Consider the following 17,000-nt stretch of genomic DNA (forward strand, 5'->3'; position numbering starts at 1 on the left):
TATCATCAACACATTTTGATATCAATCCTTATGTCGCACAAAAGACATATTTTAGTCACAGGTCTTTTTATTATATTGGTGTTTGTTTGAAGACGAACTGAATGTACCAGACCCTTCTTATCAAGAACAGTTTTGTATTTGTCCCCTGTGTCACCTTGTCTGTTGTCACGTAATTTCACCAATAAAAAAAAAAAAAAGAACAGTTTTCAGTATTTTTCCCAGAATCCATGATCCACGTGGTGCTGTAGAATCCACAACTACGACGACATCTCCAGGCATGGAGTTTCTCCTTTCCTTTGTCCATCTTTGACGTTCTTGCAATAATGGTAAGTACTCATGAACCCATCTTTTCCAGAAGAGATTGGAATTATATTGAACTTGTTTCCACCTTCTCTTTGCATATAGATCCCTTTTTTCAAATAGTCCTGGTGGCCTAGCTGGGCTTCCTTTCATAAGAAGCAAGTGATTTGGGGTCAGTGTTTCGAGGTTGTTTGGATCTTCAGACAGTCTGGTTATAGGGCGATCTTTCAGTATGGCTTCAACTTCACAGAGTAATGTTTGAAACCCTTCATCGTCCACACTTTGCTGACGGAGGACAGAACTTAAAACCTTCCTGGTCATCCGTATGATGCGCTCCCAAATGCCACCGTGATGTGATCCACTTGATTCCTTTTTGTGACAGTGCTCTTTCAATGTGGTTCTAAGGCTTCTCTTAGCTCTCTTTCAGCCCCCACAAAGTTGGTACCGTTGTCTGATCTCATGCAGCTAACTTGTCCTCTCCGACAGATGAAACAGTGCAAAGGGTTAATGCATGAGTTTGTGTCAAGAGAGTAAGCTACTTCCAGGTGAACTACCCAACTTGCCATGCAAGTGAATATTACTCCATATCCAGTGACGATGTTGCGTCCTCTTTTGACATCAACTGGACCAAAATAATCTACCCAAACATTGGTGAATGGAGGGAGATCGGGAACAACCCTCTCTGCCAAGGGATCTGGTTTGCAGCTGCCTTCATATGGCTCCGGAGGGAGGTTGTGCTGTTGCCAAACGGTTGCTTGAGGAACATTTTGGAAATGGATTAAAGGTTACCAACTGCCTGTATGGAAAAATAATAGGATGGCCCATTATCAAGTCTGAGGACATTAAAGGACTCCAAGCCTATGTATTCCTCCTACGTGAAGTTTCCAATGCTATGGAGGATCTACGATACTTGGAAGAGCTAAACATGCCATACAAACCTCCTCTGTATCATTGTCACCATTAGCAGCAGCAGGGCAACTTTGAGTTTTAGACAACCACTTACTCACCACAGCAATAAAAGCACTGACATTTAATATTTTTGCTTTGTACCACACTTCATGTTTCTCTGCTTCATGATCTGCAGGTAATAACCCCAGTAGTGTCAAGTGCATTTGTTTTGCTTCACCACACAAAACCTGATATTCGTCAAATGTACATTTCACCTCATTCACATAGTCACCATCACTCAAGTCAACAATAGTTTATCTTAACTTAGACAATTTGGGTAGTTTAGTGTTTCTTTCCTTTGGTAAATTGTCTATCTTTTCCATCAATGCTTTGTGTGTTAATTTAACAATGGCCACTTCCGTTGTGTCTGCGCTGAACATACCCAAACATTGGCCGGCATAGGTGGTCTGGCGTCCCAGTCTCTGATGCTTGGTCTCCCAGCAGAAGATCCACAGTCAGATGTATCCACACTTTACTCCGAGCACAGTCGAAAGCTGTTTGTCTCCTTACATCAGCGACACCTGTGCTTACTGGGAGGAACCTACATGTAAATACCATGGCCTGCCTCAGCCTGTGATGTACGCCACCTAGTGGCAGGGTGGGATATTACATTTCACACAAATCAAACATATGGCTCCAACACTACTTTTCTCATAACATCACATCCTGACCTTTGACCCTCTTGCTTTTATAGCCATTACCTTGGAGATAAAACAAACGCAACTCACGGAGTTCGCCAGAGACGGGAGATCTGTGCAGTGTGTGTAGTTATAACTGCACAGATTGTGGATTCTAATATATATTTGTGACAGTGAAATTACATCTGCATTATAGTTAGGTCCTTTTGTCGTTTGTGATATTTATTACTGAAACAATCAATACTCATGTTATCACTATGCGACTGATATGAATGTATAAATAGTTATTGATAAAAGCAACTTGCCGCAGAGCCCCAGTGGCCTAATGGATAAGGCACTGGCCTCCTAAGCCAGGGATTGTGGGTTCGAGTCCCATCTGGGGTGAAAAGTTTTGCTCCCCAGTGTGAGTCTCAAACGGAAAAATCCAACAAGATCTCCAGTTCTGGGTAATGATATGACACTTTTAGCAGTGAAGTTAAGTTCCCTCTGAAAGTACACACAGATACGTTGTTCCTTTTTCCCTCTGGTATGCAGCCAATCAGGAAACGCTCCACTCCGTTGACACACAGGTTTGCCTCGGACTTTCCCTTCGCAGCATAACTGATTTCCTCCTCGCCTGAGCCACTTCAGACCGACCCGCTCTGCAGTTAGTTTAGGTTTTAACTCCATTTACACCGCCATGCATTTAGTAAACAGGCTCTATGTCTTTCTTCTGTGTAGTGTGGCTGCTACCTTCGCCTCTGCTGACAGTAAGTAGGCCGAGTTCATGTGAAATCACGGCTGGTTGTTGAAGGATATAATGGCTTTATTTCTCTGGGTTTGACATATACTAGTCGGCTGTGAGCATGCATGCACTATGTATTCATTTTACTGACAGTGTCTGTCAGCTGCTGTGATTTAAGATGTGTCAGATAAGTTGATAAGTTTGAGTTGTGTTCTGTACTGATTCAGGAAAGGCTGCAGGGTAATCCCCAAACTCACAAGACCTGCCACTGACATGTTGTCGTTTTAACTTTCATTTTAGTTGATATCCTCAAATCTCTCTAAGCATAAAGTAATACAGAAGAGAGAAGGAAAGACATGCACGGGAGGGATATTTTTAGTGAATGGAAAATCTGTTCTCGTGACCCCTTTAGATGTCATCTTTCACTAAAGCTAATAAAAAATACTTTAAATATAAGAATGCACAGTATAGATGCACCAATATAGGCTACTATCATATCAGGCTAGCATCAGCTTAAGACATAAATATCAATATTAGCGGACTGGTAGATTTACTTCACACAGGACTGCACTTGTAGGGGAGACCAGGGTTGGTTGGCACACAGCTTAATGTAAGCTTAATGAAATGTAACATAAGAATGTCTGCCTCATGGATCTGATCTCATCTACTTGTTTAAAAGTCACTAACTTTTTGCTGAGGGCAACTTTCAGTTTTATAGTATCAAAAGAAAGAAGAGGTCTGTCGATGAAAAATTGTTAGAGATATTGGAAGTGTGTTACTTCTGATTGAAAGACAATGAAATAGACTACATTTTGATGTAAGATTTGAAAGTGGGAGTTTTAAAACAGCACTGGGAAACTGGAGAGATGTCCTCTTGCAAAACCAGCTCTGTTTGGCTGTACTGTACTTTGATCTAGAAAATGAAAACAAGGTAGCATGTAGGCTGTGTCAGGAAAAAAAAGCCATATAATCACTGGACTGGAGCAATGCGCAACCACATTCAACTCAAGCATTTGGATGTTAATCTGCACGAAATGACAGCTGCTGCTGCTGCTGCTGCTGCTAGCCACACACAGACCAATTTGACATCATTCACCCAGAGACTGATCTGTCTAAGAAGGTACCGCAGCTCATCACAACAATGACCTCACAAGATATGCTTCCACTTAACTTTGCTGTAGGCAAAAGCTTCAGAAAGTCAGTGCAATATGTTGAGCCTGAATACAAAGTGCCAAGATTTTTGTAACTATGGCATTCTAACATTGTGCCAACCAAATCCAAAATGCGTGCCACATTCACATGTATGTAGTTTTTTGTCGAGCCACGAGCGTCACCTAGTTTTACATTAGCAAAGGTTTATGATGAAAAATCACAGGACATGCACTTCTGTGTGCGCACGGTGAGAGAGGAGAGGGAGTGCTGCTGCCAGAGGAGTTCCCTCTGAGTCCTGGGCTGTTCACAAAGCATTCAGGACGCCACAGTTTATCCCACACTACTGAAGCTGCCCCTCTTTTTGGAACCACCGCGGAGTCTGTAATAATTGTGTTTTCAGCCATGTTTATTGTTGCCATGGGTAACAGAATGATGTCAATATGTCAACAAGTATCACAATATGAATTTTATATATCATATTAAAAATTATACCGGTATCATCGTGAACAAGATGATGACTCAAACCCACAGCTGCTGCGGTCAGGACTAGGCCTTTGTACATGGGGCGTCCGCTCTACTGGGTGAGCTACTGGGCGCCCCATCCACCTTTATTGACTGTTGTGTAGCAAGCCTTGCGTAGCCATTTTGTTTTGTTTACATCCTCTTACTGCAATGACGTTTGATGTCTTCTCAGAGATGACAGCAGCCACGGCGTACTGGGACTCTCAACACAAGATGGTCCACCTGAAGGAGGGGGTGCTGGAGACAGATGGGGATGCGTATGGCTATCTGAATGACACCCTGTCCACCACGGGCTGGAGCATCCTAGAGATCCGCGCCGGGTACGGAAAGACCCCTGAAACTGATGACGTGACTTTCTTCCTGGCTGGTTACATCGAGGGCTTCCTCACTGCCCAGTAAGTGTCACCAATGTGCTGTTGTGCTCAAAGTTCCAGTTCATCTGTGTTAGCCAAGCATCTGATAACCAAAGCAAATATCGGAAATCAGATTGGTGATTGGCTGGTCAGTGTATCGATCGATCGATGGAAGGCTGATGAGAAACTCAATAAAGATAATGAGCTTTGCCCTTTGGCACCTTCTGTAACAATTAAGAAATGACTGATGGCTCCCACCAGCCTCCCTCATGATGCAATACAAAATCACAAGGATCATAAAAAAACTTGTTTTTAGACTTTGAAGTCTTAACTTTCATTATTCAGATTACATTCTTCTAGTATGCATATGTCTTCTTCCTCCCCAGGCAGATGATGGACCACTATGCCAACATGTATCCGCAGCTGATCGAAGACCCCAAGGTCGACGTCTTGGTTCAGAGTTTCATGGCGTGAGTCTGTTCTCTTTTCCTTTTTAAAGAGTAAAACCACAGAAGCAGCCCTGTATTCAAATACAATACACACACTGAGTCACACAGTACCGTCATCATCTTTCATATCCTCTTCTCAGAGCTGTTCAGTTGAACTCACACTACGCCCACCTCAGGGTGTGATGTCACCAGATATTTAAGCTCTGCCTGTAATGGCAATCGACTGCTCTCGACCAGACTACAGTTTAAAATTGATAACTCTGGAAGGTTTTGAGTGACCCGAGGGGATCATACTTCTTTCCATGCATTAAATCAGTGTGTTAACATGAATTGTATGTGTTGAACTACACGACTGCAGAGCTTTTGAGTGTTTTACAGTATATAATTTTAACTGTAAATTGCACATGTCGCCCCTGGGCTTGTAGGAAGCAGGACGCATGGACCAGACAGCAGGTGAAACTGAACAAGAGCTCTGATCCTCTGTGGACACATGCAGGCTTTATCGTGGCTCAGATGGATGGACTGCAGGCAGGAGTCGCAGACTGGGCCAAGAAACAAGGGAAAAAAGTACGAAGGGCACATAACATTATCATATCATTGCATTTTAAAGGGTAACTTTTCCAACCTGGACCCTTTTTCACATGTTATTGTGTCCAAGTAACTAGTGTAGACCATTGTTTAAAGTGGTCTAGTATTAAGCGAGGGGGCTGCGGTCAGCAACCGTCAATTTACGTCCACTAAAAGAGTTTGTTTTTGCCACTGACTGGTTCTGATTGTTGTTTTAAGTGTCCGCCAACTTATGGAAACGACACCTACGGAGACAGATAGATAGTTTTTGATCCACTCTGAATACACGACACCACTTATGGTGCCAGTATTTCTAATGATAAAACTGCCAATGTTACAGACTCTCAGTTGTTTATCATTATTGCATCTATACCACACATAGCATAGATTTATTTGTGTTTAGCACCAGTTTAAGGTCACTAATAGATTGTTGTTGGAACATTAAGGTAAACAGCAGCTTGGATAGTGTAGATTTGGTATGAAAGTCTCTAAACAGCTCATGATTTCAGTGACTATAAGATCACTTTTTCTGTATGAGATCCATTTTTGGATTGGTGTCTGTCTCACTATGGAGGCAACACTACAACTCAGTTTCATTTGCTAACAGCTGTTTATCTGCTGTCCTTCCCGTAGCCGCTGTCCCTGTATGCCATCCAGTTCCTGAATGCAGTGGGAGACCTGCTGGATCTGATCCCAGCCCTGACACATCCCTCCAACCCTCGCCTCAGAGACTTCAAACTTCCAGGGATGGGACACTGCTCTGCTCTGATCAAGGTCAGACATCAAAACATGTTCCAGAAAGGCTCATTACATACTTCACAGAAGGAATGCATATGCTCTTCAAAGCTCCTGTGTACGAAATGTGTTTAGTTAAGCGTTATAAGTTGAGATCAGATGATTTATGTAAGTGTGCAACATGAGAAACAAATCTACTGGTGCACTGGAGGCATGAGAAAATATTCTTCATCCTACATACTTATTTATGGGATGCACAGCTTCCCGTCCTATTTTTAAAGCTCTCTCTTTACACTATAGAAGAACTCAGTCTATAAAAGTACCAGTTCCTCCTCTGTGGCCATTTTTAACACCCACACCAACAATACAGGAATACACGGCTCAGTGTTCCTAGAGATGCATACAGTAGATGTAGTTTCATTTGCTACGTAAACGAAAAACTCTCACACACTTGTGTCAGTGAAAATGTGTACAGTGTGTGTATAGAAACAGGTCGTGGTATGGAAGAAAGTGTCAGCAACTCTCTGTGTGCCTTATCCAAGATAAAAAAAAAAGATATATCTTTCTATATAATGACGAAAACTGTCTGTGTGTCTGTTCCACGTTTTTCTCCTCACTGACTTGGTCAATCCATGTGAAATTTGGCACAGTGGTAGAGGGTCATGGGAGGATGCCAATGAAGCAATATTACATCAATTGGCCAAAGGGGGGCGCTATAGCAACCAACTGAAATTGCAAACTTTGAATGGGCATATCTCATGCCCCGTGTGTCGTAGAGACATGGAACTTTGCACAGAGATGCCTCTCCTCATGAGGAACACATTTGCCTCAAGAACCCATAACTTCCGCTTATATAGATTTTCTGCCATTTTGAATTTTTTGAAAAACACTTCAAATGGATCTCTTCCTAGGAAGTTTGAGCGATCTGCATGAAACTGGGTGAACATAATCTAGGGACCAATATCTAAAGTTCCCTCTTGGCAAAAGTTGGAAAACTTCCTAAAACTGAGCTTCTATAAGGCAATGAATATTGCGGAGGGCGTGGCTCATCACATAAAGGTGTAGAACATCTCAAGGGTTTCACCATCACCACGCAACTTTGTAGGCATATGACCACACATAATCTGAGGGGACCCCTCCATTATTGACCCCATCAAACAAAATGGGGGCGCTAGAGAGCTCATTTCTTATCTAGGCCTAACCGCCATATTGATTTTTACTAAACTTGGTAGATATGTAGAACAGGACGCCTCAAGGTGACTGGAGAAATTTAACTCTAATTGGCAACTGGGTGGCGCTATAACAACAGAAAAATGCTTAGAAATGGCTAAAATGCGACCGATCGCTGTGGCTCCCCCTGTGGACCAATGTTGTTGTTTTTCTAATTTTTGGTATGACTAAGTCATGGTATGGTATGCTGTACATAATCACAGAAACTGTCAGTGTGTCATTCTGTCAGTCAGTCATTCTGTCTGTCCCACGTTTTTCTACTCACTGACGTGGTCAATCTATGTGAAACTGCACATAGGCATTGAGGATTGGCATAGGTAGAAGGTGACAAAGCTACCAATGGGTATGGACTAGTATTAAGTAACACTGAGAAAGCAGAAAGACCCATAGCGGACCCATAGAGACGGGGATGGATCTGGTGCGGGTCAGGACAGCCGTGTCAGAATTTATGTATTTATTTAATCTTTTTATTGATCAATTAATCCATCCCATTCTCAAGAACACAACATCTTAACGAGGGAATTTCCATAAATTTGGCACAAACGTCCACTTGGAATCAAGGATGAACTGATTAGGTTAATTCAGTGGTCAAATTCACTGTGACCTGAGGAATACTGTAATTATGACAAAAACGTACACAAATGACTGAGTGATGACAATTTATATCCAAAAAGTCAAAGATCAACTTCACTGTGACATCATGATGTTCTGCTACAACAGTTTCCCGGTCGTTACTCAACATGTCTCAGGAACAGAAGGGGAGACATTTGGTCAGAGACTGAAACGCTGACACAAATTTTAGGTGTCCACCTTGTAACTGTGCAGATTGTTTAAATCTGTGCTGCCAGGGTGAAGATGTGTGTAAAGCTGCTATAGCTACTTTGCAGTAACATTCATATTGTCAGCTGGCATTAAACTGTGTCACTGCATGAAGAATGGTGCTGAGGCTCTGTGTGAAAATCTGATTCACACTGACACAAATTCCAGTCATTTCTGCCGACACAGGAAAACCCTATCTTATTCTGTCTCGTTCTGTCCTCTCCTTCAGATGCTGCCTGGCTATGAGAACCTCCTCTTTGCCCACTCCAGCTGGTACACGTACGCTGCCACAATGCGGATCTACAAACACTGGGATTTCCGCATCACTGAGCCCAACACGGCCACTGGGAAACTGTCCTTCAGCAGCTACCCTGGTATGTACAACAGTCCTCAGGAATTCTCCATAACAAGATTTACAGTCAGGGTTTATCCAAACAGCAAGAGCCCATGACGTCCAACAGGACAATACCACAGTAGCTTATGAAAGTTATACACTTTCCATCATAATTATTTCCTCGTTCAAAACTCTGACATTACACCAGCGTTCTCAATTAAACACTGCTTCCCTCCTGGACACATACAGTAATACACATACATGCTTTTCTGTGCAATGGCTTAACACATGCAGGTTTAATAATATTTGTTCATCACTTCTCATCTCCCACAACATCCACCAGCACACACACACACACACACACACACACACACATCTTTATCAATGAATCTACATTTGAAATGTGGTTAAATGTAGCTTGTTTGCAAAGATTGTCCAAAACGGTCTCAGCTCATCTTTCTCTCAGGCTTCCTGGTGTCTCTGGACGACTTCTACCTCTTGGGCAGCGGTCTGATGATGACCCAGACTACCAACAATGTCTTCAACTCCTCCCTTTTTGGCTCGCTCACTCCCAACAGCCTGCTGGCGTGGCAAAGGGTGCGGCTGGCTCACAGTTTGGCACATACCGGAGAAGAGTGGGCCAAAACCTTCACCAAGTACAACTCTGGTGAGTGATTGCGTAGTGATTGTGTAGCAAATTATTTTAAAAGACGACAGCAACATGAAGAGACACACAAGTATGACATGAATCAATAACAGTTAATTAAAGACCATCCACCAGGAGCAGGATGGGAGATAATCTTAAAAGGAATCTGGTTGTAATCTTGCAAACAGTCACCCTGCAAAATCTCCAGTCTTTGCGTGACTAAAAAGCCACATCGTCTTAAGATGTGAGAGGGTGTCACACTTTAGTCTTTCAAGTCTTTTTTTAAGTCCTCTAAGTCAGTGGTTCCCAACTGGTGGGTCACGGTCCATAAGTGGGTTGTGGGTGCACTCTGAGTGGACCATAAGTGACTTGGAAACACGTCAAGTTTGTAAAAAAACACAGTTTATATTGACGTACAGTGAATTTCCGACAGAGAGCTTGACGCTGAAGTTTGACGCTGAATGTATTGAACTGTGTGACCTTGAACTGATGACTAAGAAGAAATGGACCAGTTGGGAACCATTGCTCTAATGTGTTGTAGGCATTAGCTGCTATTAGCATGCCTGGGATAAACAAGGCGATATCTCTGGCTCTGCTTGTGTAGGTACCTACAACAACCAGTACATGGTGTTGGACAGGAGCAAGGTGCAGCTGGGCCACAGTGTTGATGATGGTGCTCTGACCGTGGTGGAGCAGATCCCCGGGCTGGTGGAGTACTCTGACCAGACACAGGCTCTGCGCAGAGGTAACAACACATCTTTATTCAGTTTTCTTCTATGTTTGTTTAATTCATGTAAAGCTTACCTTTCCCACTGCCTCTGTTTACCACAGGTTACTGGCCGTCCTACAACGTTCCCTTCCATCCGAAGATCTACACGATGAGTGGTTACGGAGAAATGTGGAAGGAGTATGGAGAGGACTTCTCCTACGATCTCTGTCCCAGAGCCAAGATCTTCCGTCGTGACCAGGCTGGTGTCAAGGACCTGGACTCCCTGAAGCACATCATGAGGTTTAATGGTGTGTGGCTCTGTCTCGTTGTGTCACTTTATGACTGGTTCCCTGTCAACAGGAATCTGCATACCTTATGTGAAAAAAAGACGCTGGGCGCAGCACTTTTTCTCTGGGCTGACGCATACACTCTCTCCTAACTGGGAACATCTGAAAGAAGACGCCAGCACATGGCGTTCCATGTATGCACAGAGAAGGACAGGGAGGTTTGCGCTCTGCCTCAGGTCTTCCATGTAGGCACATGGAATGGAGAACAAAGCCATGCCACGAAATAGCATACTGCAAATAGAAAATAAAATTTTCTTTGACTGAGGTGGTCCTGACTGAAAAACATGTTTTCCTCTTACCTGTAGTGCTGTTATCCATCTCCATCGTTTTAGTGTGAGTTGCCAAATGTTGGCGATATCGGCCCTAGAGACGTCTGCATTCTCTTGAATATAATGGAACTAGAAGACACAAACCACACCCACCAACCGTATCACCGTACGTTTACTGTACATGGACAGTTTAATTCCACTTTTAATCGGAATGAAAGGCCATTCATTGAAGATAAAATCTGATTAAAGGGGGTGGTTTATTCCGTTTGTCATTCTTCTTTCATGCTTCTTTCCTTGCCCTTCTGGCGTGATGACGTATATAGCGTGCATAGCAACGGGCTGCATAGCAACGGGCTGAGATAGGGCAGTCAGACTCATTGCACTCACCGGTTTCCATTCGCCACAGCACGGTCTTCTGCCTCCCTTCTCCTCCTCAACAGGTGAAGCATTAGCAGAACAAGGTTGTTGTCGTACTGCTGCTTCAAGAATATAAGCAAAACACGCCCGAAAAAGGCACTAAGAACGGCGTCATCAAGCATCTTGTTATCCGGAGCGAGGACTACAGTGTTATCTTCTGGTAAACGTAAACACGTAACATCCGCCCCGTCCCTTATCCAATCAGAAACCTTCCCTGCCCCAAACCTTGCGCAGACCTGAATAAAGGCGATTAAACTGATCTCCCGTGTAAACCCTCATTCGGAATGAATATTTCCCACGTAAACTACCTGGAAACACTTTAATTCCGAATGATTTCATTCAGATTAATTTCATTCCAAATGAGAAGCTATCATGTAACCGTAGCCACTGTGCAGAAAGAAGCGTGCTTCTACTGCTAGCTCATCTGGCACCAGGAAGCAAGCTAACGTTACAGCTCAGCCGAGGAGGACGCCATTAATGTTTACATCTCCCACTGTCACGAGCCTCTTGTTCATGAGTAGATGCATGCTTTCGTCTGTGCAGTGATACGATTGGTGGGTGTAAATCATTAGAAAGAAAATAGTTCCTACATGAAACTGCTCACAACAAGGTCTGTGGGTTAACTTGAGTAACCGGGTCATGATTTCTGGCGCTTTGAGCACCACAAGCTGAGTGCCATCTAGTTCTATTATACTGGAGAGAAGGCAGACATCTGTACGGCTGATATCTCCAACACTGGGCAACTCACACCAAAACAATCTAGATGATAAATAGCACTACAGGTAAGAGGAAAAATATATTTTTTTTTTTAATTTGGGGTGAACTGTCCCTTTAAATAATTTATCAGCCCACATAGGCGTTTCTAGCCCATTTTTGGGCTTATTATTTTTTTATTGTATGTCCTAGAAAAGTGAGCTAGAAAAGTGTCAAAACCATACAGTACTTGGTTGAAACGTAATATTTTAACAACAAAAATACAGCAGCACCCCCCTTGCCTCAAAAATGGTTTGATCCACCCCACCTTTCCCCGACCCGGGCTCTGAGCGCTCTACCTGCACAGAGCAAAGCGCTGCCTTCCTGAGTGGGGGATATGCAGTACCTGGCTGAAACCAGGATATGTGGCACATTTCTTAACTTCTACCACTCAATACCAACACATTATTATCATCACCTGTCCTCATTTTTGCTGCATTTAATCGTAGGTCACTGTTTATGTTGTTAGGTAGGAGTTAGATGACGTTTTTTCTAGCTAGGAAACGTTACAGGTGGTCAGCACCACTGTCCTCTGTTTGAATTGGAATGAGAGAAGCTGGCTGTTGTGTCAAGGCCAAAACACACCGGCGGCGCATCGACGTGCCGCGCCGCGGTACTTTACGCTATTGTTGTCGCTATTTTTCCAGCGTCACCGGCCTTGAAATAGCGCTGTTTTGTACTTCCCAGCCTAGCGGGCTGGAGTGTGCAATAGAAATCCGGTTGATGCCCCGCAGCGCGACGCTTTTTGTGTGTGTTTGGGGCGGCACTTGACTCGCGGCAGTGACGCCGCCGGTGAGTTTTGCCCTTGGCCTCACATGTGCATGTGTTAATATTAAAGCCAAGGTGCTACAGACTAGCTAACTGACTGGATGCCCATTAACATTATAACTCCTATTGTGTATATGTGTGTGTGTGTGTGTGTGTGTGTGTGTGTGTGTGTACAGACAGCCTCATCATAGATATGATTGTTTTTTCAAACAAAACAAAACAAAACAAAAAGAGCCAGGTTCAGGTAAGAGTGTAAGATCAAATGGTCTGTCCATCTAGAATGATGTTGTAAGTTGAATCAAGGTATCAGTTTATATCTCTTATAAGATATAAAACACATTGTTTGGTTATTTGCCTTTTGGTTGACAGTACAAAGAGAGAGAGGACTTTATTTATTAGTATTCTTATTAGTATTTTTGGTACTCACTATAGGGGGCTGGTTTACTCCAGAAACATACGTACTGTTTATGTGTATGTTGAGGAGCTGCTGTATCAAAATGAGTTGTCTTCCCCCAGAAATTAGGGTTACCATATGTTTCTTTGATGATTCCAATCCATTCCTCTTTTGCTGTGGCTCAGCATTTAAATAACCTTTATCAGATTTGATGGTTTAGTCACAGACTTTCCCAGAAAGTGTTGTGCTTTTCTTTCACAAATGTGGGAATGAAATTGTGTTAAAATGTACAAAACAGTGAAATTTATCTTGCCTGGCCGGGCAGCCCTCTGGGTGCTCAGCACCCCTAAACCTCTGATCCTAGAATCGCCCCTGTCAGCCCAGAACCTCCTTGATGTTAACAGTTTTGTTTGTTTGCCTGTTTTCAGACTACAAAAACGATCCATACTCCAAGGGGGATCCCTGCAAGACCATCTGTTGCCGTGGCGACCTGAGGGACGTGAAGCCTACACCGGGAGGTTGCTATGACACAAAGGTAGTGCCCTTTCACCACGGCAGTCTTGCGTTACAGCAATAGAGGTCGCTTAGGTTGTGAAAAAAATCAAATGCCTTTTAGCTCAGATAGTCTCTGGTGCCTGTGTTGTCCTGCGTCCAGGTGACAGACTTCAACATGGCTGGGGACTTCCGTGCGGAGGCGGTGAACGGACCAACGACACAGGATGGACTCCCGCCGTTCTTTTGGGATAAATTCAGCAACATCACCCACCAGGGTCTGCCGCGGTACTACAACTTCACCTTCATCAGGATGCAGCCTCTTCTCTTCGAGCCTTGAGGTGTGTGTGTGTGTGTTTGTGAGTGAGACAGAGAGAGATGTGTCTGTGTGATGCTTTGTGATGAATGATGGGAGTCAAAGGTACAATCTGATGTTTCTTTTGTGGTTCACACATCTGTTTACACACTGATGATTTTTATTTTGATTACTTGGAAAAGTTCAGAATTGCGTCCCACACACAAACGCCTATGTTTTTAAATTTTGGGAGTAATAGTACGTCCTTCCATCTGATTAAATGCACATTGTCAAACTGCCGATCAGATTTTAACTCAGTATTTTAACATATCTTGTGCAGATGATTTGTTTTTTTACCTGCTGCCATTTGTGCCTAGAACACTGAGAGTAGCTTTATGATTTTATAAAATGCAGAATCAATGCACTAAATCAGTGTTCATACCGTCTTTAATCCTTTTTTTTAGAAGCTTGGATGTCTTCATGCAAACACTATAATTCCGGTGGTAAATGAAATCAGTGCAATGTTATACTCAGGGCTGTTGATCCTCTCTCATGCTGGGATTTATGTGCATCTTCCTCTTATACTGTGCAAAATGAAAATGTCTCAGGTTTGTATTTTTGTATAAGCCTGTTTATTATGTGAAATGATGTGTAACACTGCACATCTGCACCATGCCAACATTTAACATGATGATTGTTTATTAAAGTTTTACAGTTGTGCCAGCACAGTCTTGTTTTTAATCTTTCCTTGTGTGATGGTGACTCTTGTTGCAGCTGATGTGTGCTCTGTGTTGGAGATTCAAGTCTCTACGCATGACCCAGCTCATTGTATATTAAAGCAGTAATATTCCCACTTTAAAAATATCACAATGCATGGAGGATAGAGCTAGCTCAACCCCTTCATGCATAGTGGTCACTGCAGTGGACAGCTATTTAAAAGCAATTTTCTTGTGTATGCATGGCTTTTGATGTTGTAGTTGGATTTAAGTCACTATAGTGTACACTGCCACACACTGGCCAGGTGTTGTCAGTGCAACACAAATCTCTCAAAACCAAAATGGCCGACGGAAAGCAAGAAATGTTGTGCAGCTCAAGAATATCTTGCCAATCCTTCTATAATAGGATACCCTGGTAAATAAAAAAATCTGGCGATATCAAGTAACATCTAAAGAGTAATACTGTTGCTAAATTTTCCAAGTATTAATTTTATGCTGTGAGGAAACTGCAATTAATCATCTGTCCACTACAATTAATAAACAAATTACTGCAACCTTGTTCTTGAAAATACCTTATGTGCAGTGATGTTCTGAGCTGTAAATCAATTGATTTAAGTTATTAAAATGTCATTTACAGTTTTTGTAACAGAAACAATATTTTGACAATGTTTTTGTTATTTTTGCAGAAAAAAATGATATAGTTCACTAGGAGGAGGTGGGTGGGGGGTGAGGAGTGAAGATGATGGAGCTGAAAGAGGGAGGGGGGGTAGGTACAGGAGGGAGTTTGTTTGTTTGTCATTTTCATTTCAAATATGTAACAAAAATATCAACAAGCCCTCCCAAATCATGCAAAACAAGTCAAGTGAGCCATGATATTAGAAAACACAAAATAGAAGAGAGAAAAGAAAGAAAAAAGGCCTGTAAACATATTCGAAAAGGAGTGAGAGGAAGTAAAACTCATTAATCCCCACCCCTTTTCCAAAAATAAATATATATATATAAATGTATACATAATAATTAGCTTCTTCACATACAAACATATATCCATGCACGCTTGCATAAATAAGACACAATATAATTACCGCACGATTGTACATTGATGCGCATTTGTGCGTTGCCTTACATTGAGCAAAGATCTTATATATCTTATCAAAAGTTATTAATAGTAAAATTACTTTAATTCATTATTAATCCTGAATAAATAGTTATTCCACAACTTTGAATATATAATTTCAGCAACACAATATATGTATATATAACACCATACACACAACCAACATTATACACTGTATCATACAAAACAACATACAATAATAAAATATACAATAATATATCATACTATATATATAGAAGACCATATCATACAATACCATATTATCTAAACCAGTATATTTTCTATATTATCGATTATCTATACCAATATATTAGAGATACTTAATACATTATATTATTGACAAGATTTTTACCATTAGTAGTTTTATAATACCATTATTAATAATATTCTTAATAATACAATACTACGCCTCTCTGTTCACCCCATTGCTGTACCTTGTGAAAACCATATTTTTGTACATTGATTTAAACTAATTTTTGCTTGGACATTGCTTCATTTCCTCACTCACACTGTTCCATACTTTCACACCAGTAATCGATACACAAACTTTTCATAGTTGTGCGTATGCTTAGTATTTTAAAGTTGTATTCACCCCTCAGATTATTATTATGACAATTTTGACAGTAGAAATAATTGATTAGTGTTGTGGTGACTATCCAAAACAAATTAGTCACACAGAGCATGGGTGATTAGGGGAGTTCTTTAACGCACGTCTACTGGAATCACAATGTCCAAACAATCCTTTTGCATTTGGGTGAGACGTTCCCATTTATTGTAAAAATATTGAAATGCCGCAGGTTACAGAGGAAACTTACCTTATTGAAATAGATGCGTCTGGAATAGTTGAATCAGGAGAAACATCACATACCTCACGGTAAGAACCGTGTATCCCTTCACCTCATGTGTGTCAGTCTAGACAAACAATTGACTAACCTCTGACCTGTAGCCCTTCACCTGTCCTGAGACTTCCTGTGCAGGTAGGGACATGTTGCCCTCTAGGGACCAACACCACAAATACACATACACGTCAACAATTTACATTTAAACAGTGCAACCATATTATTTATATTTACTTTAAAGATATTAAGCAAACTATACATGAGATTAAGTGGCTCCTACAAGTGTGTTCCAAATAGCCGACCTTATGAATGGTCTTTATTGCTCTCTTTTGTAGAGTGATTAGTTTCAAGTTTCAGGTTTATTTCATTTATATAGCACCTTAAAAAGCAAAGAGCATTTGCACCAAAGTGCTTCACAGGCAACATGTCATATACACATAGGCATAAAGACATGTAAAGTACAGACCAAC

The 17,000-nt window shown here is 41.9% G+C and overlaps 1 protein-coding gene and 1 non-coding gene across 2 annotated transcripts; both read left to right on the plus strand.

The window, feature by feature from the left end:
* The first annotated feature begins 2,197 nt into the window (after window positions 1-2,197).
* trnar-ccu (transfer RNA arginine (anticodon CCU)) lies at window positions 2,198-2,270 on the plus strand. The gene has a single exon. It is a non-coding gene; the product is annotated as a tRNA-Arg (tRNA).
* Window positions 2,271-2,439: 169 nt separating this feature from the next.
* plbd1a (phospholipase B domain containing 1a) lies at window positions 2,440-14,589 on the plus strand. Its single transcript, XM_049561994.1, has 11 exons — window positions 2,440-2,635; window positions 4,457-4,679; window positions 5,024-5,107; window positions 5,512-5,653; window positions 6,287-6,427; window positions 8,667-8,811; window positions 9,238-9,438; window positions 10,022-10,162; window positions 10,249-10,434; window positions 13,503-13,609; window positions 13,730-14,589. Exons 1-11 carry the CDS (start codon window positions 2,566-2,568, stop codon window positions 13,904-13,906), a joined length of 1,617 nt encoding a protein of 538 aa, XP_049417951.1. The 5' UTR covers window positions 2,440-2,565; the 3' UTR covers window positions 13,907-14,589.
* The last annotated feature ends 2,411 nt before the right edge of the window (window positions 14,590-17,000 follow it).

The sequence above is a fragment of the Epinephelus fuscoguttatus genome, linkage group LG19 (assembly GCF_011397635.1).
Source record: "Epinephelus fuscoguttatus linkage group LG19, E.fuscoguttatus.final_Chr_v1".
NCBI lineage: Eukaryota > Metazoa > Chordata > Actinopteri > Perciformes > Serranidae > Epinephelus > Epinephelus fuscoguttatus.

What these genes read in the sequence shown, in the direction of transcription:
- plbd1a (XM_049561994.1), top strand. Translation starts at nt 2,566, where the DNA reads ATGCATTTAGTAAACAGGCTCTATGTCTTTCTTCTGTGTAGTGTGGCT. An exon ending in CCAAGAAACAAGGGAAAAAA is followed by an intron (nt 5,654 to 6,286) that starts GTACGAAGGGCA and finishes TCCTTCCCGTAG; the next exon opens with CCGCTGTCCCTGTATGCCAT. An exon ending in GCACATCATGAGGTTTAATG is followed by an intron (nt 10,435 to 13,502) that starts GTGTGTGGCTCT and finishes GCCTGTTTTCAG; the next exon opens with ACTACAAAAACGATCCATAC.